This window comes from Bos taurus, chromosome 8 (assembly GCF_002263795.3).
Source record: "Bos taurus isolate L1 Dominette 01449 registration number 42190680 breed Hereford chromosome 8, ARS-UCD2.0, whole genome shotgun sequence".
NCBI lineage: Eukaryota > Metazoa > Chordata > Mammalia > Artiodactyla > Bovidae > Bos > Bos taurus.
Window position 1 is genome coordinate 101,780,072 of NC_037335.1, and position 24,211 is coordinate 101,804,282.

Sequence of the window (24,211 nt, forward strand, 5' to 3'; positions counted from 1 at the left end):
CTTTGGCCTTTTCAGCTCGTAAATGAGTCGGTTGATAGAGCTGTCTGCAAAAGAACATTTAATTCAGTATTTTGGCAAATTATAATGGTCCTAGAGGTGCTCTTGAATGGAACTGCCACGTACAGCAGTGTGGACTGTACCCAGAGTCGTAGCTTAGGAACAAAGGAGGGGTTTCTTTCACTTCCCATCTGCTGTGTGCAGGTGAGGACATTTCCTCAGCCCTGGCACTGGTGAGAGGCCTAATGGTCTATGGTATTGAAGCTGAGAGAACAGGAGGCTGTGGGGCAGAATTTATGGAGCCCTGGGATATGTTGCTAATGTAACTGAGGAAAATTTAGCCATTGCACCCAGCTCTCTCATCACCATCTTTGTTTTCTAATAAGAACTCCAGGAATTTAAAAAAAAAGGTTTTTATGTGAAGTGTAGTTGATGTAGGGCTTCCTGGTGGTTCAGTGGTAAAGAATCCGCCTGCCAATGCAGGAGATGCAGGTTTGATCCCTGGGTTGGGAAAATACCCTGGAGAAGGAAATGCAACCCACTCCAGTATTCTTGTCTGGGAAATCCCATGGACAGAGGAGCCTGGCGGGCTACAGTCCGTGGGGTTGCAAAAAGGTTGGACACAACCTGGTGACTACAAAGCAGCAACATGGCTGATTTACAGTTTTACGGTAGTTGCAGGTGTGCAACATTGGCACTTGATGCTTGTGTACGTGGTGAACTGATCACTGTGATAAGTCTAGTAACCATCTGTCCCCATGCAAAGCTATTACACTAACATTCACCATATTCCTTATGCTACATGTTATATTCCTGTGGTTTATTATTTTATAACTGGAGGTCTGTCTCTCTTCATCACTTTCAGCTATTTTGCCCCACCCTGTACCCCACTCTCCTCTGGCAGCCACCTGTTTGTATCTGTCTGTTTTCATTTTGTTTTGTTCATTTATTTTGTTTTTCAGATTCCATACATAAGTGAAACCATATGATATTTGTCTTCCTCTGTCTGACATTTCATTTAGCATAATATGCTCTAAATCCATCCATGTTGTCACAGGTAGCAAGATTTCATTTTTTTAATGGCTGAGTAGTGTTCCATTGTGTATGTATGTATTATATATAACCACATCTTATTTATCTATTGATGGCCTTTTAGGTTGCTTCCATATCTGGGTTATTGTAAGTAATGCTGCAGTGAACATGGGTATGCATAAATATTTTTGAATTGGTGTTTTCATTTTCTTTGGGTAAATACCCAGAAGTGAAATTGCTGGATCATGTGGCAGTTCTATTTTTAACTTTTTTTTATGAGGAATCAGTTTTTTTTTAATATTCCATCTGCCTGTTTGACCAAGATTCCTTTATTTCCTAATCTACCAGGGTATCAGAACCATGATTTATTGCTTCTTCATTTCCCTTATGTTACTCTAGCAGACAAAATTCTTTTAAGATTTTCTAGAGAATGGTATTTGTTGCAATCAGGCAAAAGATGAGAGTGAAAAAACTGCTTCTACGATATTTTCATACATGTCAAGACTCACTGGTGAGTCATGAAATCAATTTAGTGAGGCATGAAATCAATTTGGTGGATTGTGAAATTGATTTAGTAGATAGCAGCCAGAATTTTGTTGTTGTTTCATTTTATTTTTAATTGAAATAGAGAATATTAGAGAGCATTGCACATTGTAATAGTGTTTTTTGGTAAACTTTAAAACTTATATATGAATATCCTATATAAATGAAACATGCATATGTTTATGAGTGTTTATGTGTAGGTATTACGTGTTTTTAGTCTTGCTCATAAGAACTGTTATTTATTGTGAATCACAGTAAAACAGTTTAAAACTTGGACTTTTCTTTGCCTCTTTTTTTCAGCTTCTTTTCCTTCTCTCATCCTTTCTCAGCTTCCTCTCCCTGCCTTAATCACTGCTGTTTGCTGTTAAAGTTGATAGAGTCAGAAAGTTAGTATCTACATTTCCTTCACATCACTTACAGCATTTGAATTTAAATTACTGATAACAATAACAATAGTCGTTTAATGTCTTTCTTGCTAGAAAAGCTTCTTAAAGATATAGTATCTGTTTTGTCCATTTGGTTATCATCATTACAGACATTCAATAAATATTGATATTGATGAATGAATGAAGGCAGTATGATTAGTTTCCATGTAGGTCCATAACAGACATTCCAAATAAAAGGTTTATATAAGAAAGGGGAAGAATATTGTATGACTTGGAATGTGAAGGACATTATCAGGATTGGCAGGAGAAATCAGCTCACTGCCTAGATCTTTGCTTTAGTTGAGATGTTCATTTTATTAATAGAAGGTTTACTTGACATCTTGGAACCCTTGGTATCGTTTGGGTCCTAGACTTGTATAATATAGTGAATTGAATTTACGGTCATGCTCCTTATGTTACATGGCATGATGAATGATGTAAAGGATACTTTTGAAACATAGCAAGAGGACCATGTAGCTCAGATGAAAAGTCAGAAAGGGAGGTCCTTTAATGAAACAATTGAAATAAGACTGAGGATGTTGGAATTAACAAGGAGAACTGAACAAGGCATTCTTGGCAGAGGGAACAACAGAGTCTGAAGTATGGGAAAATACTGGATGTTTGGTGGAACTGCAAGAAGTTGTTATGGTGTGTCTATGATGGGGTGTGGACTTTTTATTTCCCTCTGAACTGGAGCGACTGGCGAATAGTTCGGATTGGCCTGGATGTTGGGTGGGTGTGAGGTTGTGGGTGAGATGGACAGACTGAGTCCAAGGGTTTTGATTGCCAAGTTTAGGAGCTTGAATTTTAACCTGTATTCAGTAGAGAGTCACTTTAGAATTTTAGAGGCAGGAGAGCAATAATAAGCAGAAGGCAAAGAGGAGCAGTGGTTTGTTGATGAGGTTTAGGAAGTTTAATTTAGCATCTGAATAGGCTAACTTGTAAGATTGTGGAAAGAGGAGGCAGGAAACCTAGCTAGAATATTGCATTATTTATGATGGAGGCACTGAAAATGGATTTGAAAGGGTGTTCAGGCTCCTCGTGGTTTCTGAGGCCTCTATTTAAAAGACACATCTTTTCTTTCTGGACCATATAGCGTGGTCCAGACATGAAAACTCAGCTAACCAGGGAGGTCAAGGTGGCAGCTGGCCTCTGTGGTACTAGAAACCAAAACCAAAACTGGTTTCCATTTTCAAGGGACCTACTTATCAACTAGGTTAAGCAGTTTATACCATATTTCCTTGATTCTGAGATGCCCATGTTTTCAAGTTTACATCTTTGATACCAGGTTGCTCATATATAGTTGATGTGTTATAGTTTAACTGGCAGGTTTTTTCCCCTTGGTGGTTACACTTGATAATCAATGGTATCTTTGGTTCAGTGAGCACATACAAGAATATATGTGTATGTGCAGATACAGAGAACAGAGTAGCGGGTACCAGAGGGGAAGTGTGGGGAGGGTGAAATCGGTAAAGGGGATTTACTGTATGGTAATAGATGGAAGCTAAACTTTCGGTGGTTAGCATGCTGTAGTGTATACAGAAGTCTAAATATAAACACCTGAAACATCTATACTATTATAAACCAATTTATTGAGATAATTTTTTAAAAGATATTTTGAAAAGTTTTGGGAATGGATGGCAGTGATGTACTGCATTGTGAATGTACTTAATGCCAAAGAATTGTGCACTTAAAAGTGATTAATCTGAAATAAAACTAAGAATATACAAATGGGACCTAAGTAAACTTAAAAGCTTTTGCACAACGAAGGAAACTGTAAGCAAGGAGAAAAGAGCCTTCAGAATGGGAGAAAATATTACCAAACGAAGCAACTGACAAAGAATCAATCTCAAAAATATACAAGCAGCTCCTGCAGCTCAATTCCAGAAAAATAAATGACCCAATCAAAAAATGGGCCAAAGGACTAAACAGACATTTCTCCAGAGAAGACGTACAGATGGCTAACAAACACATGAAAAGATGCTCAACATCACTTATTATCAGAAAAATGCAAATCAAAACCACAATGAGGTACCCTCACATGCCAGTCAGAATGGCTGCTATCAAAGAGTCTACAAACAATAAATGCTGGAGAGGGTGTGGAGAAAAGGGAACCTTCGTACACTGTTGGTGGAATTCAAACTAGTACGGCCTCTATGGAGAACAGTGTGGAGATTCCTTAAAAAACTGGAAATAGAACTGCCATACGACACAGCAAGCCTGCTGCTGGGCATACACACTGAGGAAACCAGAAGGGAAAGAGACACGTGTACCCCAATGTTCATCACAGCACTGTTTACAATAGCCAGGACATGGAAGCAACCTAGATGTCCATTGGCAGACGAATGGATGAGAAAGCTGTGGTACATATACACAATGGAGTATTACTCAGCCATTAAAAAGAATGCATTTGAATCAGTTCTAATGAGGTTGGTGAAACTGGAGCCTATTACACAGAGTGAAGTAAGTCAGAAAGAAAAACACTAATACAGTATACTAATGCATATATATGGAATTTAGAAAGATGGTAATGATAACGCTGTATGCGAGACAGCAAAAGAGACACAGATGTAAAAAACAGTCTTTGGACTCTGTGGGAGAAGGCAAGGGTGGGATGATTTGAGAGGGTAGCATTGAAACGTGTATATTATCATATGTGAAGCAGATTGCCCGTCCAGGTTTGATGCATGATACAGGATGCTCAGGGCTGGTGCCAAGGGATGACCCTGGGCGATGGGATAGGGAGGGAGGTGGGAGGGGGGTTTTGGATGGGGAACACATGTGTGCCTATGGTTGATTCATGTCAATGTATGGCAAAAACCACTACAATATTGTAAAGTAATTAGCCTCCAATTAAAATAAATAAATTAATTTTTTTTAAAAAAGGTTAATCGAAAGAAAACCAATAACACACACCTACGCCATCAAAAGGGCTTCTCCGGTGGTGAAGTACACCTGCCAGTGCGGGAGACGTAAGAGATGTGGGTTCAATCCCTGGGTCAGGAAGATCCCCTGGAGAAGGGCACGGCAACCCACTCCAATAGTCTTGCCTAGAGAATCCCATAGACAAAGGAGCCTGGCAGGCTACAGTCCATAGAGTTGCAAAGAGTCGAACACAACTGAAGCGATTTTGCATGCACTCCAGCAAAAAAGTGGTTAAAATATATGTACATATGATTAAAAATGGTTAAAATATGTATTCATCTCTTCAGTAAAGTATTTTTTAAAAAAAGAAACAAAACTAAAATTATTTCTTGTGCTTAGAAGACATAAATTTTTTTTCATATACCAAGCTATCATCAGGAGGGCCATACTTTCCAGTTATTGCTTAATAAGACTTAAGTTTCAGGGTTGCTTTTAGGATTCTTGTGATCCAAGGCATATCAGCTTTCATTATAAATCTTGATTTCTTTTTTTTTTTTTGCCAGAAATCATCAGGGAATTTGATTTGATTCATCCTGTTATTAATCTGCTTTTATTGTCAGTTGTATTAGCTCTTGGGTTGGCCTGTTGACATTGCAAAACTTTTGTTGAGAGCAACTGCATGGCTCACTTCCTGATTTAGGGGGTTTATTCATGCCTTGTTTGTATTTTCCATAGAAAAGTAATTAAAGTAATGATAGGTTGTTTGGGAAACCATCCCTTATTCTTATATTGCATGTGTGTGTAAATACACACACACACACGTACATGACATATTCTTAATCATTTTTAAGACTTTGCATACCATTAATATAGTACACAGAGTGGAGTGTGTATGTATGCCTACGGTCTCATTGTCTGTATTGAAATATTTATAGAAAAATTCTTGAGTTTATAGGACTAAGATGATAACTGAACTCTACAAATGTTGATTAACAAAGTACGACCCATTAATCACATAGCGGCTAAGGGCCTGGCTCTGAAGTCCAGCTGCCAGCTGTTTGAATCCTAGCTCCTGTAACCTTGGACCTTAGCTCCTTGACCCCTCTGTGCCTGAGTACTGTCATCTGTAAAATGAGGATAATAATGGTGCATGCCTTGTGGAATTCATTCAGATAATATATGTAAAGTATGTAGCAGCATGCCCAGCACAGGGTACACTTCATAAATGTTAGCTGCTATTTTTCATTCATAAGGTACCACTTCAAGAGTGAGGCCAGAGCTCTTGAACTATTGGTAAAGTTAAAAAATATATTCCTAGAAAAGGAATTTTAGTTATAATGTGAAGTATCTTCTAATTCAGTGCACTTGAGAAATTCCCCAAGTTCATGTGTACGCTTTGAAAGAGGGAAGTGTGCTAGGAGGTAATTGCCATGAAAGTAGGGCCTTTGTGTGCTTTGCCCACTCATCTGTGCCCAGTACCCCCAGTAGTGCCTGCCTTTTTAAATAACATTCAGTAACTGTTGAATGAGGAAGAGTCAGTGGCTCTTAAAAACTACAAACTTTTCATCTTGTGGACTGAATTACATAGGTTATTTCAGTAAGTAATGATTTCAAATGGTGGTTTAACAGTAGAATGGAGAGGCGTTTATCTAAATTACTAGAAACTGAAGCCTAAAATACATTTAAACAAATTGATTTTCGTTGCTTTAAATGTAAATTGAGATAAGTTACTATTCACAACTTTGACAGTGCGTAATTAATAATGTAGTATTAATGGTAGAGTTTCAGGTTACTTCACAAAAACATAATTTAAAAATTATATGTATGGGACTTCCCTGATGCACAGTGTATAAGTATCCACCTGCCAGTGCAGGAGATACGGGTTCAACCCCTGGTCCAGGAAGATCCCATGTGCCTCAGAGCAACTAAGCCTGAGGGCCACAGCTACTGAGCCTGCGAGACTTAGAACCTGTGCTCCACAAGCAGAGAAGACGCCGCAGTGAGACGCCCTTGCCCCGCAAGGAGGAATAGCCTCCACTCGCCACAACTAGAGAAAGCCCGCACCAAGCAGTGAGACTCAGTGCAACCAGAAATTAATTAATTAATTAAAAATCATATGCACCGAAAACAGTGGAAATTATATGCAAACATTAATAATAATTTTCTCTGGGGAGAAGGATTATAGATAGTTTAAACATTCTTCCTTGGGACTTCCCTGGTGGTCCAGTGGTTAAGACTCGGAGCTTCCCCTGGATGGGGCATGGATTCATCATCCCTGGTCAGGGAACAGAACTGTGAGGTGAGGTGCAGTCAAAAAATAAACAACACTTTTTTTTTCTATTTCCTTCTCTTATTTTCTAGTATTTCATAAATGAAAGTAGTATCTGGATGTAAAAGGGCCCTCAAGTCCAACCAGTATTTATCAAATGTTTATGGTATGCTTGTCATGGTTTTAGGCACTAGGGATACAGTGATGAGCCAGAAAGATAAAGTTTCTTTATTCTAGTAGAGGGAAAAGAGAAAATAAGCTTAGGAAAGGGACTCCATATTTTAGAGACAGGAAACCGAAGCCAAAAGATGTTAAAGTGGCCTGCCAAAAATCGCAGCGTAGTTGGCATAAAAATACCACTGACCTGATTTACAGTTCGGCGCTCTTGCTAGTACTCCTCACCGGCTTTCTTGTCTCTCAAGAACGGTATGCACATTCTTTGAGCATTCTTAATCAGCAATCTAATTTCGCTGTGAGTCTCATGAAGGAGTCTTATATAAGGAAGTGTTGTGTAGAGTAAGGAGCATGTGTTGTCTACCTAGTTATGTCAGTAAAACATTTGGCAAATCCTTTAAGCTCTCTGGACTGTGTTTTCATCACCTGAGCTATAAAGAGATAAATTGTCTTGCTTGTTCCTCACACAGTTCCGTTACTCAGTTTAACTTATGTCCGTGTATGTCTGTTTTCTCTACAGCCATACACACTGCTGCTATGGATATGCTGGGAGGATCTGGTGTCGAAAGCCAATGTAGAAAAGTTGATATCATGGCAGATGCTGCATATTGCATTTTCAAAAAGCCAAAAAGTTTTACGGGCAACTTTATTATCGATGAAAATATCTTAAAAGAAGAAGGAATAAAAAATTTTGATGTCTATGCCATTACACCAGGTAATGCATTTAGTTTTAAAAAGTAGTGATGTGTTTGTCCATGTTGTCTGCGACGGACATACATCTGTTTTGTGTACGTTTTATGTGATTATAACATTGATACACTCTTTTTAAAAACTGTCTTCCCAGGGAAGGGAAAGACCCAGACTAACACAACTTTCAAAAAAGAGAAAGGGAAAACAGAAGTGAGCCCGAAGACTTTTTAACAGATATACAGAAAAGGTCCCCTCAGCTTCTAACCCTTTCTAAATCTTAAAGCCAAAAATGAAAAATAGTTTCTGAAGTTGGTCTTAAAATAACATAGTAGAGATTTTGTTCAAGCACATGGTACAGATGATTCAGTGATAAGTTTCTTACAAAAACTTTGTTGTCTCTTTCCAACTGTTATCTCTTAAGTGCAGTCTAAGTGTAGCTTCATGATGAATGGTGAAGGTAACTGAACAGGGTCTGCCTCACATACCAGGCAGGGATTTGAGAAGTTCTCAGAAGACCCCTTGTTCAAAAATAATTCTTCCTGTTGTAACTACAGGGGATGATAGTGATGATAATGCATTTTTACTTTACATATAAAATATAATGTATAATAGACAATCATAGTCCCAAATGGGAATTGTATTTGTGCAGAAGTGTATTTTAAATATTAGTAATTAAGTTGAGCTCCTTGGTGACAGAAACCACATGTTTCTATTTGTATTGTCCCTGTCTCTTCAGTCTGAAACAAATTGAATGAAGTAGCTCTATATAGTTTAACAAAACATTTTTTTATATAGTGTTTATTTAACTTTCATAGCAGTCCTTTGAAGGAAGCAGTATTGTACAGAGATTAGGAATTGTGGAGTTTCGGAAGAGACAACCCAGTTCCCAGTTCTGTTTAGCTGCTCACTAGCGGGGCGGCCTTAGGCAGGTCACCTGTTTCCTCTGCGCCTCACTTTCTTTATCGGTTAAAATACGGGAAAGATAGCTTCTACACAGGATTTTTGTAAGAACTAAATGCAAAAATGTATATCATGTGCTTGGCACAGTGCCTGGCTTGTGGTACAATCAGAGTATTCAGTAGTTAATATTTGTAGTGGAAAGAGGTTCCAAGGAGATTAAGCCTTTGCCTAAGAGCAGTCAGCTGCTAGTAAGTGTCAGAACCTGAACCATACCCAGGTCTTCTGGATTCTAGTATAGTGAAACTGTCACTTTAGGTTTTATAACTTGTCATTATACACAAAATTTTAAATTCAATTTAAATCAAAAATTCTATCATATTGTATTGAAAACAATATATATGATCATCTACTACAATTAAGTGTTAGGATATAACAAAGACTGGTGCATCCCTGCCCTCCAGTTTTTTTAATCTTCTGAGAGGGAAAAACAGACACACATTGACAGAGATGGAAACCAAGTTCTTAATGAGGAACCCCCTTGTCTTAAGGGGGCCAGGTAAGAAATGAGCCCTGAGTATTTTGGAGGGAGGTAGGACAGAAGGGTCGCATGAGTAGATGAGAAGGGGTAGAAAGCTCTGGGGAGAGCAGTTTAGGGCTTATCAACTCTGGTTGGATCTTAAAGATGAAATTTTCCATAGGAGAGGAGGATAACTACGTTACTGGAAAAGCGTTTTAGCTTAATGAAGGTCAGAGTTTGATATTCCTCCTGGGAGTCTTTTCCACAGCTCCAGAATGATCAGTGTAATAAAAACATATAATGTTTCTTAAACAGATGTTAAAATCTGAATGCAGAAGTTGTTCCATTAACCTGATTGTTTGGGGATCAATTTTTCAGGTCATCCTTTGTTACCAGATTTCTTCTTGGATGAACAGCCAGCTATGGTTACAAAGAAAGCAGACTCATATGGTAAGATGTAGACTGGATTTTCTGTGGGAAAATAAAGTTACTAGCTTACGTATATCTCCCAAAATGTAGAATTGTACATTTCTGCTTTTAAACTATTTCGTATTTGGCAGGAAGTTGGGGGCAGCGCACCATACGGCTTAAGGGATCTTAGTGCCAAGTCCTAACCACTGGACCACCAGGGAATTCCCTATTTTTGTAATTTAAACTAGACAAGTAATGTCGTAGTTAATTCTAGCAGAGGAGGTGCTTTTTTTCCCTTCTATTGGTAAGAAGTTTTTATTATATTCTTTTCATTTAAGGAAAAAAAAGTTGTCTTTAAAATGCACTTTTTAACAGTTTTATTTCTTTTCCTTGGCACCCTTTTTAGGTGTTTTGTGTTGATATTTTATTTTGAGGAAAAATGTGTCACGTTATAGTACATCTGACACCATTCACAGAGTTTGTGCTATGAAATTAACCTCAAAGGAGGTTTGGATTTCTTTGTTTCCTTTTTTTAATTTAGAAACAACAGCTCCCTTAAATTGGTCCAGAGTTTACATTTTAATCTTTGTTGTCTGGCATTATGCCACTAACTTACTGAAAGGTGTCAGAAGAAACACTCTTCAGTGAAAGCGCATTAGAATTTCTCTCGGAGTTTATTAACAAGAATAGTGGCGCTTCCTCTGGACCCGCACCTTATTTTTGTATTATAGACTGAGTCTCCTAAGTGACCATAGATTTTTTAGATGCGGTTAGAAAGTTGAAGACAACGTTTCTTCTGTACCTTTAGCAAACCTATAGAACCTTACTGCAATGCATTTTAGTCCCAAACCTTATTTCCAGCTTAATCTTTTTATTAAATTAGTTAATATTTCTGGCTGCACTGGGTCTTCGTTGCTGCTCTTGGGTTTTCTGTAATTGCGGTGAATGGGGCTACTCTTCATTGCAATGCATGGACTTCTCATTCCAGTGACTGCTCTTGTTGCAGTGTGTGGGCTCTAGAGAGTGGGCTTAGGAGTTGTGGCACACCGGCTTAGTTGCCCCTGGCATGTGGGATCTTCCCAGATGAGGGATCAAACCTGTGTCCCCCGAATTGGCAGGTAGACTCTCAACCACTGGACTACGAGGGAAGTCCTCTGTGACATTTCTAGGTTGTAGTTTTGGGAGTCAGGATGTCTCTGGTTTAGGATTCTCTGGCCAGGTGGTCCATGGCTCAGAGGCCTGTTAGCTCATCTCGTGTGTTAGTGATATCTACAGCAGCATTTTTAATACCTCAGTGATGTTACCAACAACAGGAATTTTAGTCAGCTCTAGTTAATTGGTATTCAGTTAGCACAGAATTGAGATCAGAGGAAACAAGCAAAAGAATGAAGTTTTGGATATAGAGGTTAGTCATAACTTACTAGACTCATTTTAGGAGAACTTGATTTCATTTCCTTCCCCAGAGTTTCCATGTTTGTTGTCTACTGACTGTCCCTTTGAAATATACCATGGTTTGTTTGTCTCCTATAGTTTTATTCTCTTGTGTAGTCATCATGCTCTGCTTAAATAGTCTAGGTGATAAATGATGCGGTTTATCCCTTGGCAAGTGTCTTTCAAGACTACCCTGAAGTTTTCATTGCCGTCTCTTTGGCACCTCAGATGATACAGATGATATATCTTGATTAATGGACAAGTCACCTAAAGTAGTCACCTATTAGTAAGAGAGGTGTTCCAACAGTAACTGTATGATAAACTTAGTTCTGTCTGATGTGCCTTCTAAAACCAAATACATCCCTATATGTTTCCTGCCTCCAGAAACATGAAGCAAGCCTATGTCTTTGCCTTCTGCAGTTTTAGCAGCCTCTGCTGGGTCCAGTTCTGCTGAGTTTCTGTCTTAGTGCTATGCCCAGCCTGTATGTTGGCTATATAAAAATTACACAGTTAGATATAGAACACAATGTGGAGGAATATTACCCAGTCAGACTGCCTGGGTTGGGATTCCTGCTGTGCCACTTACTGCTGTGTAACCTTGGGTGGGTATTTCAGTTGCCATTTTTAGAACCTCACTCACTTCTTTTTACTTTAATCCTGAATTGCGTTTATTTTATTAAGCACACTGACGTGCTTTCTGAAACAAGATATGTTATAAACAATAAGGAGAAACTAACTTTTTGTATTGACTTTATATCTGGTCACCTTCATGAGTTTTTGTTTTGTTTTGTTTTAGACTTCTAATAGTTTCTCATAGAGAAACAGTTACTGAAAGCATAGACTTTGGAGTAAGACAGATCTGGGTACGAGTCCTGTCCCTGCTACTTTTGTCTCTGACCTTGGACAAGTCACTTCAGCTCTTTGAAACAGTTTTCTCATCTCTTACTTTCCTTATACAAGTATCATGAGGTTAGGTATGATAGAGTATCATGTTGTGAATTTTATATAGCAAATTCTCTATATGCATAAGTTGGTATAATTATCATTGAGTAATTTCTTGAATTTCCTAAGTGGTCACACTTATTATCTGCATATAATAGTATCTTACAGGATTATTTCTGGCATGTATCTTAATATTACTGACTCAAACTTCCAGAAGCATTTGGAAATATTTATTGAAATTATTTGTTTTAGGTATTCTTCTTTTATTCTTAATTTTATTGAGAAAATCTTTAGATTTTATCCATAAGTAAGATGTTAGATGTTGGTTAAGATTTTTCATCAGTTATTTAGATTAATGTCTAAATTTTTGTTATTGTTTCCTATATTTTATTTTTTGTTCTGTTTTGAATACGGCATCAATTAGGGTAACTTTGTTTTCCCATGTTCTTTTTCTTGAAGGTTTGAAATGTCTCACTAAGTCATTTGAGTCTTTTCTGAAGTTGTTTCTTTGAAGATATTTTTACTTTCTCAATTAATGATTTTTTTTTTAAATGAAGAAACCCAGAACCAGGCATTTAAAGTTTTAAAATTTATTTAAGTATTGTCATGTAGTATTCATTTATAATTTAAGTTTTTTGTCTATTTTATCCCTTTTTATTTTATTTATTTATCCCTCTTTTGAGTTTATTTTTCTCTCCTTTTTTTTGGATTAGTTTTCTAGAAAGTTTTCAATTTTAGTGTATTTTATTATTTTTTGCTCTTAAGAACCAGGTTTTAAATTTTATTTCATTTTTCATACTTCTGCTTTTTTCTTTACTGATTCTTTACTTCTATTACAACTTTAAGGTATGATCTACATATACTCCAAACTCATCATTTTAAAGTACATCAGACAGTCAGTCAGTCAGTCAGTTCAGTCGCTCAGTCGTGTCCAACTCTTTGCGACCCCATGAATCGCAGCACGCCAGGCCTCCCTGTCCATCACCAACTCCCGGAGTTCACTCAGACTCACGTCCATCGAGTCAGTGATGCCATCCAGCCATCTCATCCTCTGTCGTCCCCTTCTCCTCCTGCCCCCAATCCCTCCCAGCATCAGACTGTTTTCCAATGAGTCAACCCTGCGCATGAAGTGGCCAAAATACTGGAGTTTCAGCTTTAGCATCATTCCTTCCAAAGAAATCCAAGGGCTGATCTCCTTCAGAATGAACTGGTTGGATCTCCTTGCAGTCCAAGGGACTCTCAAGAGTCTTCTCCAATACCACAGTTCAAAAGCACCAATTCTTTGGCGCTCAGCCTTCTTCACAGTCCAACTCTCACATCCATACATGACCACTGGAAAAACCATAGCCTTAACTAGACCACCCTTTGTTGGCAAAGTAATGTCTCTGCTTTTGAACATGCTCTCTAGGTTGGTCATAACTTTCCTTCCAAGGAGTAAGTGTCTTTTAATTTCATGGCTGCAGTCACCATCTGCAGTGATTTGGGAGCCCATAAAAATAAAGTCTGACCCTGTTTCCACTGTTTCCCCATCTATTTCCCATGAAATGATGGGACCGGATGCCATGATCTTTGTTTTCTGAATGTTGAGTTTTAAGCCAACTTCTCACTCTCCTCTTTCACTTTCATCAAGAGGCTTTTTAGTTCCTCTTCACTTTCTGCCATAAGGGTGGTGTCATCTGCATATCTGAGGTTATTGATATTTCTCCCGGCAATCTTGATTCCAGCTTGTGCTTCTTCCAGCCCAGCATTTCTCATGATGTACTCTGCATATAAGTTAAATAAGCAGGGTGACAATATACAGCCTTGACGTACTCCTTTTCCTGTTGGGAACCAGTCTGTTGTTCTGTGTCCAGTTCTAACTGTTGCTTCCTGACCTGCATATAGGTTTCTCAAGAGGCAGGTCAGGTGGTCTGGTATTCCCATCTCTTTCAGAATTTTCCACAGTTTGTTGTGATTCACACAGTCAAAGGCTTTGGCATAGTCAATAAAGCAGAAATAGATGTTTTTCTGGAACTCTCTTGCTTTTTCCATGATCCAGCGGATGTTGGCAATTTGTTCTCTGGATCCTCTGCCTTTTTTAAAACCAGCTTGAACATCTGGAAGTTCACGGTTCACATATTGCTGAAGCCTGGCTTGGAGAATTTTGAGCATTATTACTTTACTAGCATGTGAGATGAGTGCAATTGTGCGGTAGTTTGAGCATTCTTTGGCATTGCCTTTCTTCCTTTGGGATTGGAATGAAACCTGACCTTTTGCAGTCCTGTGGCCACTGCTGAGTTTTCCAAATTTGCTGGCATATTGAGTGTAGCACTTTCACAGCATCATCTTTCAGGATTTGAAATAACTCAACTGGAATTCCATCACCTCCACTAGCTTTGTTCATAGTGATGCTTTCTAAGGCCCATACTTAAAGTATGTAGTTAAGTAATTTTTAGTATATTCACAAAATTCTGCAACCATTTGATTGATTAATTTAAAATTTTCTTGCTTTATTTCTTTCTTTTCTGTTTTCTTTTTCAGATTGCATATTTTTATTCTTTTCATGCTTGCTAGGCTAATACTTTATTTTTATTTCTTTAAAAATAATAAAATTATTTTGACTGTGCATTTACCCCCTTAATATAACTTTGTCCACATCCAAGAGATTTTGTAATGTACTTTAATCAATTCTGATATCATTTTAAATCAATTTATATATAAAAAGCTTAGTATAGAAAGAATAAAGAAAAATTCAAAAACCATGTGTAACCTGCCATCCAAATATAAATACTGTTTGTGTCTTGGTTTATTTGTTTCCAGTCACTTACATTTTCTGAAACTATAACTTAAAATTCATATCCACAAATATATATTTCACCTGATTGGATCATATTGTATTTAATTGTATATGCTTCATTTTACTTAATATTATATCCTGACTATTATCCATGTTTTCAAAAACAAATTTTTGAAATGGCAACTTAGTGTTGAGTGAATGTACTGTTGTATGAATGTACTGTTTATTTTAGTGGTTCATAATTGTTTCATTGTATAAATGTTACAGGATTTTCTTTTAGTAGATCACTAAAAGTGGATGATCAGGCAATGGGAGGGTTCCTGACACATATTACCAAGTTTCCTTCCAGAATTATAAATACTGGTTGATTATGAATATCTCCCTCACTGCGCTGTCAGCATTAAATATTGAAATATATATCTGAATTTTTTAATTGGCTTCTAAATAATAATACCTTAGTCCTTGGATCTTAAGTATTTCACCTTTAAAATCTGCTGGACTTTAGAAAAGGAAAAGGCTTTTACTGTTTTTTTAATTTGTCTGTGGAAGCATAATGGAAGGTAATTTGTATTCAACAAATTTAAGATACTTTTAATTGATTATATTGTCCTAGGTATATCTTTGTGCTGCTGATTAGATTTTATTTAATAGCCTTTGGTGGGTTTTATTGGGCAATATGCTGCTGCTGCCTCTGCTGCTAAGTTGCTTCAGTCTTGTCCGACTCTGTGCAACCCCATAGACAGCAGCCCACCAGGCTCCCCTGTCCCTGGGACTCTCCAGGCAAGAACACTGGAGTGGGTTGCCATTTCCTTCTCCAATGCATGAAAGTGAAAAGTGAAAGTGAAGTCACTCAGTCATGTCTGACTCTTTGCGACCCCATGGACTGCAGCCTACCAGGCTCCTCCGTCCATGGGATTTTCCAGGCAAGAGTACTGGAGTGGGGTGCCATTGCCTTCTCCGATTGGGCAATATGACTAGGTATAATTTGAGTTGGGAAATAGATGGAGAACTGATCTTCAGCCTAAAGTATAGATTGTCCTTTGAGTTAAGTAACAAATTACTCTCACCTGTTTCTGGGTGCAGCCAAACCGCCCACAAATGATTCCAAGAGGATAAATAAAGACTTGTTCATGTTGAGGGACAGCTTCATACTAAGGGATACGAACAGTCCTGTGCACTGCAGATCTTCTCCCCTGGTCCATTGTATGCTGATTGGTCATTGCCAGTGGTTTAAGTGACTACAAAATGTTGCAACCTGTATTCCCATGGCCTTGGTTTCTAGGCAGTGGGGCCTTCATGAAACTAATACGTGGTTTGATCTCTCTCTTCATCAAGTGGGAGGGACCAATTGGACTGAAATTGGGAAAAGTAATGAGTTTGTGTGATTTAAGACATTTTGAGCCTTCTTTCTTTCAGAGTAGGCTATTCTCAGGTTTTACATGATTTTTACTTAAAGAGGCATTTCCATTCCCTGAAAGGAGGAGGCAGGTTCAATCCAGGGATGCAGTGAAAGTGAAAGTCGCTCAGTCATGTCCGACTCTTTGCTACCCCATGGACTGTATAGTCCATGCTATACAGTCCATGGACTATACAGTCCATGCATTCTCCAGGCCAGAGTACTGGAGTGGGTAGCCTTTCCCTTCTCCAGGGCATCTTCCCAACCCAGGGATGAAGAGACTAGGTGAATAAGTTTAATTTAGAGGTAAAATTGTCGAGGAGTTCACTTGGCTGTTGATTCAAGCTGCAGTTTCCAGTTCAATTCCACTAATTTATATAGTGATATTCTGATCTCCATCTTTCTGACTCCATGGTGTTCTTTCCTCATTTGGTTTTAGAACTCAGAGGTGATGATGAAGGAGTGATTAATTGTTACCACTAAAACTCCAGTAGTTTGTTTAGATCTATTTACTATAAACACTGTATAGTTTGTAATTTTTTTAACCTAATCTTGAGAGCTTTTTACTTGAAGAGTATAAACCATTTAGATTTGCAGTCATAACTGATGTGTTTGGTTGTCATTCCATATGTTTGATTTGTGCTTTTAAGGTGCCATTGAACATATTTAAGGTCATTTTGGTCAAATGGTAGCAAGTCTGTTCTGCTAATTAATTAATTTTGTGTGGCACCTTACATTGCCTGGGCCTTAAAGGCACTCACATCAATAACATTTTATAGGTGCTGTTCCAGAATTGAAAGAAGAGAAGACGCAGCCACCACCAAAAGCACGTTCTGGAGCTGTGGAGGAAACATTCAGAATTGTTAAGGACTCGCTCAGTGATGACATTGTTAAAGCCACTCAAGCCGTCTATCAGTTTGAACTCTCAGGTAACGGTTACTTCTGGTAATCTGTAGCTTTTATTGAAAAAAAGTAGGGTATTTTCTATAGAAGTATATCAGCTTCTGGTAGTAATCACCTGGATAGATGGCTATATCCAGAATTCTTTACCCTAGAATGTAGACATTTAAGAATAGCAGATAACTACTGATTTGTATTTTTGTGTTTTCTTTTTGGTTTTTTTGCGTCTGTCAAAGCTCAGTTGGTAAATCATCTGCCAGCAATGCAGGAGACGTGGGTTTGATTCTTGGGTCGGGAAGATCCCCTGGAGAAAGAAATGGCAACCCACTGCAGTATTTTTGCCTGGAGAATCCCATGGGCAGAGGAGCCTGGCAGGCACAGTCCATGAGATTGCAAGAATCAGACATGACTTAGAGACTAAACCATCAACATCAAAGCTTTGGATTTGTGGTTATGTTGGGGTTCCTATATGTCAACCTATAATTATATCTACTTGTTTTAAACTGGTAGTTCACATATAAGTGATACACTTGTTTTCTACTTGTTTTTGAAGTTCTTATTTGTATTTTTAAGTTAATATCAGTGCCTATGGACATATGTAAAATAAAATTTCCTTATAGATACTTCCAGTCTTACTTCCTTTCATCCAACATCTTGGTGTATGAAATTGAGAGAAAATCTTATTTAGAAGACAGGTAGTATAATACAGTAATTTATTAACCATGGGCACCTTGCCTTTTTTTTGGGGGGGGCTGCACCACACATGGCTTGTGGGATTTTACTTCCCTGACAAAGGACTTAACCTGAGCCCATAGCAGTGATAAGCACTGAGTCCTAACCACTGGACTGCCAGGGAATGCTCTTGCTATTTTTTAATCTTTGAGATTATTCTGATCAGTCTGAATGCAGTCAGCTTTTAAAATCTCTCAATATTTTTCTTCTCAGTACAGTTTTAATACATGTTAATGATAGTTTTAAGAATTAGCTACCACAGTCCCATTGCACACAAACTTTGACATTACCAATTCTTTTATCCTTTATCACTTCTACTTTATCTTAATCCATCTGCATCTTCTTGTTTTTACTTCCTTTCCCTAGAAGCCACAGTCCATTGATTGCTTCAGTCACTGTCTTGCCTGTATCCTAAACTTCCTCACCTACTGCTTGTGTCACCAACTGTCAAAATCCTAGTCCTGGATGATCAGACTATCTGCCTGCTCCACACTTGAGTCCAGGCTGCCAAGTCTTGCTGGGAAAATGTGGGAAGGGGAGTCACACCACCAGTGAATCTGTACCAATAAAAATTCATCATTGGCCCTTTGCACCTGGGGTCTAAGCAGTACATCAGAATTCATTGTTTCCATAGTCAGCTTCTTGCCTCATTTTCCACAGTGACTATTTTAAACCTTTCAGTGCTCCTCAAATCTCCTCTCTCTCCCTTTACCACTTTCCTGCACATTTCTGCAGATAATCCCACCTCCTCGTTCACAGAGATAAGGGAAGCCAACAGATAGGAATTTATTTAGCTTCCTGCCATCTGATACCAAACTGATAGACCTCTCATCTTCCTCTCCCAGCAGGTCGAGCTCAACTCCAGATGCGTGCATCTTAAGCTTTAAGATCCATACTGATCCCCACAGGGCATGCTAAAATGCAGAATCTGATTCAGTAGGTCTGAGGTAGGGTCTGAAGTCTGCATTTCTGACGTGATGACAGTATTGCAGTTCATGGATCACACTTTGAGTAGCAAAATTCTAGATCCCATTTTCTCTGGCCTCCTTAGGGAATATGTGTTGTCTCTTTCACCTGTTTGTCCTGAAGCCTCCTTCCCAGTGGCTTTTCAACATTCCCAAAGTCTGTTCTATCTTTAAAAAAAATACAACCCTTCCAATCACACTGCCCACCCCCCATCTTTCTTCTCCCTTTCAGAGCCAAACTTATTTTCACGTACAACTCTCTCTGCTCTGGTGTCATTTTCTTCCATCCCCTGAATTTGCTCTCACCAAAGTCCTCACTGACTTCTTTGTCACCAGTGGGCATTTGTCATTCTTGCCTTGTCACCACTCTGCAACACTGGATACTGTTGACCACGCTTTCCTTCTGGAAATGTCTGTTTGCTTTTCTTCTCTGTCTGTAATCATGCTTTGTCAGTCTCCTGTGCTACCTGCTTCTCCATCCTTTTCTTAAATGTTGATAATCTTCAGGTCACTGTCTTGGAATTCTTTGTATTCTCCAGACTTTGTCTAGGAAAACCCCAATCACTCACATGGCTTCAGTAACCATCAGAGCTGCTTCCTTATGTATCTCTCTTTCTAGCCTGGTCAGACTTCATGTGACATTTTCACCCAGCTATCACAAAGATGCCTCAGTCTGAAAATGTTCATAATAATTCACCATTCCCAATACCCGCCTTTGGCACTACTTGTTAAATCTACTCTTCAATAGTCCTCTCTCAGAAAAAAAAAAAAAAACCCCACCATTATTTATCCAGCTTCCCAAGCCAAAAACTAGCAAAGTAAATCATTCTTCTGCACCCTCCCTACCTTTCCTTCTTCATATGCAATCAGTTACCTAATTCTGTGGCACTGCTTTGATAAGTTCTCACTCACATATGCCAACTTTTACCCATTTTCACTGCTGTGATCCTGACCCAGGCATACAGCCTTAAGCTCCTGAACAGCCCCAGTCCCTTCCTAAACTGTCCTCTGCATCCTCTCTTTATTTATGTGTGGCTGCACTGGGTCTTCGCTGTCGCACACGGCCTTTCTCCAGTTGTGCCGAGTGGGGCTCTTCTCTAATTACGGTGCGTGGGCTTCTCACTGCTCTGGCTTCTCTGGTTGTGGAGCATGGGCTCTAGGGCAGGCAGGCTTCAATAGTTGCAGCTCATGGGCTTAGTTGCCCCGCAACATGTGGAATCTTCCCAGACCAGGGATTGAACCCGTGTCCCCTGCATTGGCAGGCAGATTCTTTACCACTGGACCATCGGGAAAGTCCCTCTGCATCCTCTTTATCCCTCTCTAACATAGTATTCTCTACACTGCTGTAAAGTGCAAACCTAATGCCATTCTCCTTCCATGGTATATCCCATGGAATAAAGACAGAGACTGCCTTATGAGTTCATCTGAGGCCACCATCCGCTCTCTTTCTATCTTCTGTACTTTTTCAGTTCCTCTTCTAGCAAATTCTTACCTAACTTTTAAATCTCTGCTTTGGCTGAACTTTGCTGACTCCACATTGCCCTCTATTTCGTCTTTTGCATGAACCATGTATTGCAGAGTGTTCAGAGCCTAGCCTAGTGCTTGGCACATAATAAGTTCTTAAATATTGAATTTTATAGAGGCCTGGGAATTTCAGCCTGGGTAACAGCATTATGTATGATTATTCTAACTGTACAGTTATTAAGAAGAACAGAGCTTCATTGACATTTATTTCTATATCTTTGTTTTCTGTGTAGGTGAAGATGGTGGAACATGGTTTCTTGATCTTAAAAGCAAGGGTGGTAATATTGGATATGGAGAGCCTTCTGATCAGGCAGATGTGGTAATGAGTATGTCTACTGATGATTTTGTAAAAATGTTTTCAGGTGAGTTTTTAAATTTTACTAGTTGACTGATTGCTCAAGAAAAATTTTGTTCTAACATTTTTCTTTCAGTTCAGTCACTCAGTTACGTCCAACTCTTTGTGACCCCATGGACTGCAGCATGCTACGCTTCCCTGTCCATTGCCAACTCCCTGAGCTTGCTCAAACTCATGTCCATTAAGTCGGTGATGCCATCCAACCATTTCATCCTCTGTTGTCCCCTTCTCCTCCTGCCTTCAATCTTTCCCAGCATCAAGGTCTTTTCTAATGAGTCAGTTCTTCACATCAGGTGGCCAAAGTATTGGAGTTTCAGCTTCAGCATCAGTCCTTCCAAAGAATATTCAGCACTGCTTTCCATTATGATTGACTGGTTTGATCTCTTTGTAGTCCAAGGGACTCTCTCTTGAGAGTCTTCTCCAACACCACAATTCAAAGGCATTGATTATTGGTGATCAGCTTTCTTTATAATCCAACTCTCACATCCATACATGACTACTGGAAAGACCATAGCTTTGACTATATGGACCTTTGTCAATAAAGTAATATCTCTGCTTTTTAATATTCTGCTTTACATTACATTTTACTTTATCCCTTTTCAAATAATCAAGACTCAAACATGTTGTAGCAGTGCAATCTTAGTGACTATTTGTTGATTTGAAGAGTACATAGTTTTGGAATGGTGATTCTTACTGTTACCTTTACTGACCTTTCTACTTCATCCAACAATGGGGCACAGATGTGAAAATACTCTTTTTTCATGACTGAAAAGCTAATAAGACAGTATTGGGAACTGAGAGAGAAATCAGAAGAACTCCTAGGTAGACTTCATTTCTGCCAATTGGACTAAGATATCATTTCCAATAACAGCTTGGAAACAGGAGGTGCTGAACTTAGCTGCAACTCATCTATAGAGAGTAAGATCATGCTTCAGTCTTGCCAGCTACTGTAATAGGAAACTGTAGCCATATCCCATGGCCCAGTGACCCTGTTTCTGAGGAATCCATAACCAAGAAAAGCTTGTACATCATTTTCTATTCTGCCTATGTATCTTTAATTGTACTAGAAAAATGTTAGGGTAATCTTTTCTATTTTCTACTCTGCAACACAACTCCAGATGGGTAGTTAATTAACACATGTACTTATAGAGTGAAGTTGCTCAGTTGTGTCCTACTCTTTGCAACCCCATGGTATGTAGCCTGCCAGGCTCCTCCATCCATGGGATTTTCCAGACAAGAATACTGGAGTGGGTTGCCATTTCTCCAGGGGATCTTCCCGGGTTTGAACCTAAGAAGACCCAGGGATTGAACTTGGGGCTTCTTTATTGCAGGCAGACTCTTTACCATCTGAGCCACCAGCTCAAATACTGAAATAGTAGCACTTTAAACAAAAATAATATAACATTTTAGCCTCAAGATCCTACAGATTCATTTGAGTTATGAATGTTATTCTTTGTTTTCTTTTAACCTTCATAAATTGAAGGTCAGTCAGAATGTACTCTGTGGTGTGTAAATCTTGTTTTCCATTTCTAGCCCGGGATGCTCATGGCCTACATACTATCAGAGCCAGTTTGTGTTTGATGTGTATGATGTTACTAATGACTGAGTTTTCTTCAACATCTGCTCCCTGCCCCTATTTTTTAAACAGTAATGCTAAATATTCGTGGTTCAAAAATTAGAAAATATGCTTAGGAATAAGGAAAGTAAATAAAAATATCTTTATTGTACTACTGAAGAACGACCATCAGTTGATTTTTGGTTTAAAGTTTAAGCAAAATATGTTTGGTTTAAATGCATTCTCCTTTAAGAAACCATAGCCATGTCTGTGACCTAATCTATATAGTGGATATGTTATAAATATAAAATATATATATATATATAGAATGTATATAAATATGTATGTGTGCTTATAAAAACATGATTATATCATTGTTTGGTAACCTTTTTCACTTATTACAACATCTTTTAATGTTAATGAAGAGTTATCTTTGTAATCATTTTTAATGGTTTCTTTAGTGTTTGTTTAGTATTTCAAAATCTGTTTCCCTGTAGGGCTTAAACACAGTGCTTTGGATGCTCAGTAAATGTTTGGAGATTTTGAACCTTATAAATATGTAATATTTTGAACTTAAAAATATTTAAAAATTAAAAAAATATTATTGTCATTTCACAAGTAGTTATAGCTCACATGTATATGATTACTGTTGAGTTAAGCAATATTCCCAATAATGGCTTGAGATAAAAGATTGTCTCCATTTTATAAAAAGAAAGACTAAAGTATTGATGAATTAAATAATAAATACAGAGTCACTTGGTGGGTGAGTCAATGTTGGAGTTAGGATTAGAATCCAAGCTAACTCCCAAGCTCTTACTCTTCTAAATCATTATGGTATTTTGCCCTTCAGAGGAGAAAGAGTCCAGTGACCTCTTTAATTTACATTTTATTTATGTAAAATAAACTTGTAACAGTGAACTTTACATTTATGTCTTTCTGTGAATGTGCCCCTGGATTGACTGGGGGAGGTCAGTCAGCTAAATGAGTAATTTATATATATATATATATTTTTTTTTTTTCTTACAAGATTTATAGCAGCAGTTCAGATTGGGAACAGATAAGCTTTGTTTCTGTTTCTTATGTCTTTTCATTCTTACTCTTTATCCCATCTACTCTCCTTTGAACTGGTGCAATTTAGGCCTCATATCGTAAGCATTTTCCTTTAAGAAACCATAGCCATGTCTGTGACCTAATCTATATAGTGGATGTGTTATTAATATCAAAAATCTCTCCTTTTGGCCAGTAGAGGCCACTGTATGGTAAAACATTATAACAGAAAGAAAATAAATTGTACAAGATTTACCTGATTAGTATTTTGGGAGGAGAAATACACACACACACACACACGCATACATATAAAATTGTGCTTCAGATCAGATCAGATCAGATCAATCCCTCAGTCGCGTCCAACTCTTTGCGACCCCATGAATTGTAGCACGCCAGGCCTCCCTGTCCATCACCAACTCCCACCAACTCCCGGAGTTCACTGAGACTCACGTCCATCGAGTCAGTGATGCCATCCAGCCATCTCATCCTCTGTCGTCCCCTTCTCCTCTTGCCCCCAATCCCTCCCAGCATCAGACTCTTTTCCAATGAGTCAACCCTTCACATGAGGTGGCCAAAGTACTGGAGCTTCAGCTTTAGCATCATTCCTTCCAAAGAAATCCCAGGGCTGATCTCCTTCAGAATGGACTGGTTGGATCTCCTTGCAGTTCAAGGTACTCTCAAGAGTCTTCTCCAACACCACAGTTCAAAAGCATCAATTCTTCGGTGCTCAGCTTTCTTCACAGTCCAACTCTCACATCCATACAT

At 38.5% G+C, this 24,211-nt stretch overlaps 1 protein-coding gene across 5 annotated transcripts in view; it reads left to right on the forward strand.

The window, feature by feature from the left end:
• The window catches only part of HSDL2 (hydroxysteroid dehydrogenase like 2), a 60,380-nt gene that overhangs the window by 32,325 nt on the left and 3,844 nt on the right, over positions 1-24,211 (forward strand). For 2 of the 5 annotated variants that reach the window (XM_005210518.5, NM_001104963.1), the window contains 4 exons: positions 7,826-8,020; positions 9,791-9,862; positions 17,148-17,297; positions 20,723-20,851. In XM_005210518.5, coding sequence (XP_005210575.1) covers positions 7,826-8,020; positions 9,791-9,862; positions 17,148-17,297; positions 20,723-20,851 — 546 coding nt within the window. Of the gene's footprint in view, positions 1-7,825; positions 8,021-9,790; positions 9,863-17,147; positions 17,298-17,504; positions 18,948-20,722; positions 20,852-24,211 lie in introns of those variants that run through there. The other 3 variants (XR_235716.5, XM_059888969.1, XM_059888968.1) reach the window with 3 other exon arrangements.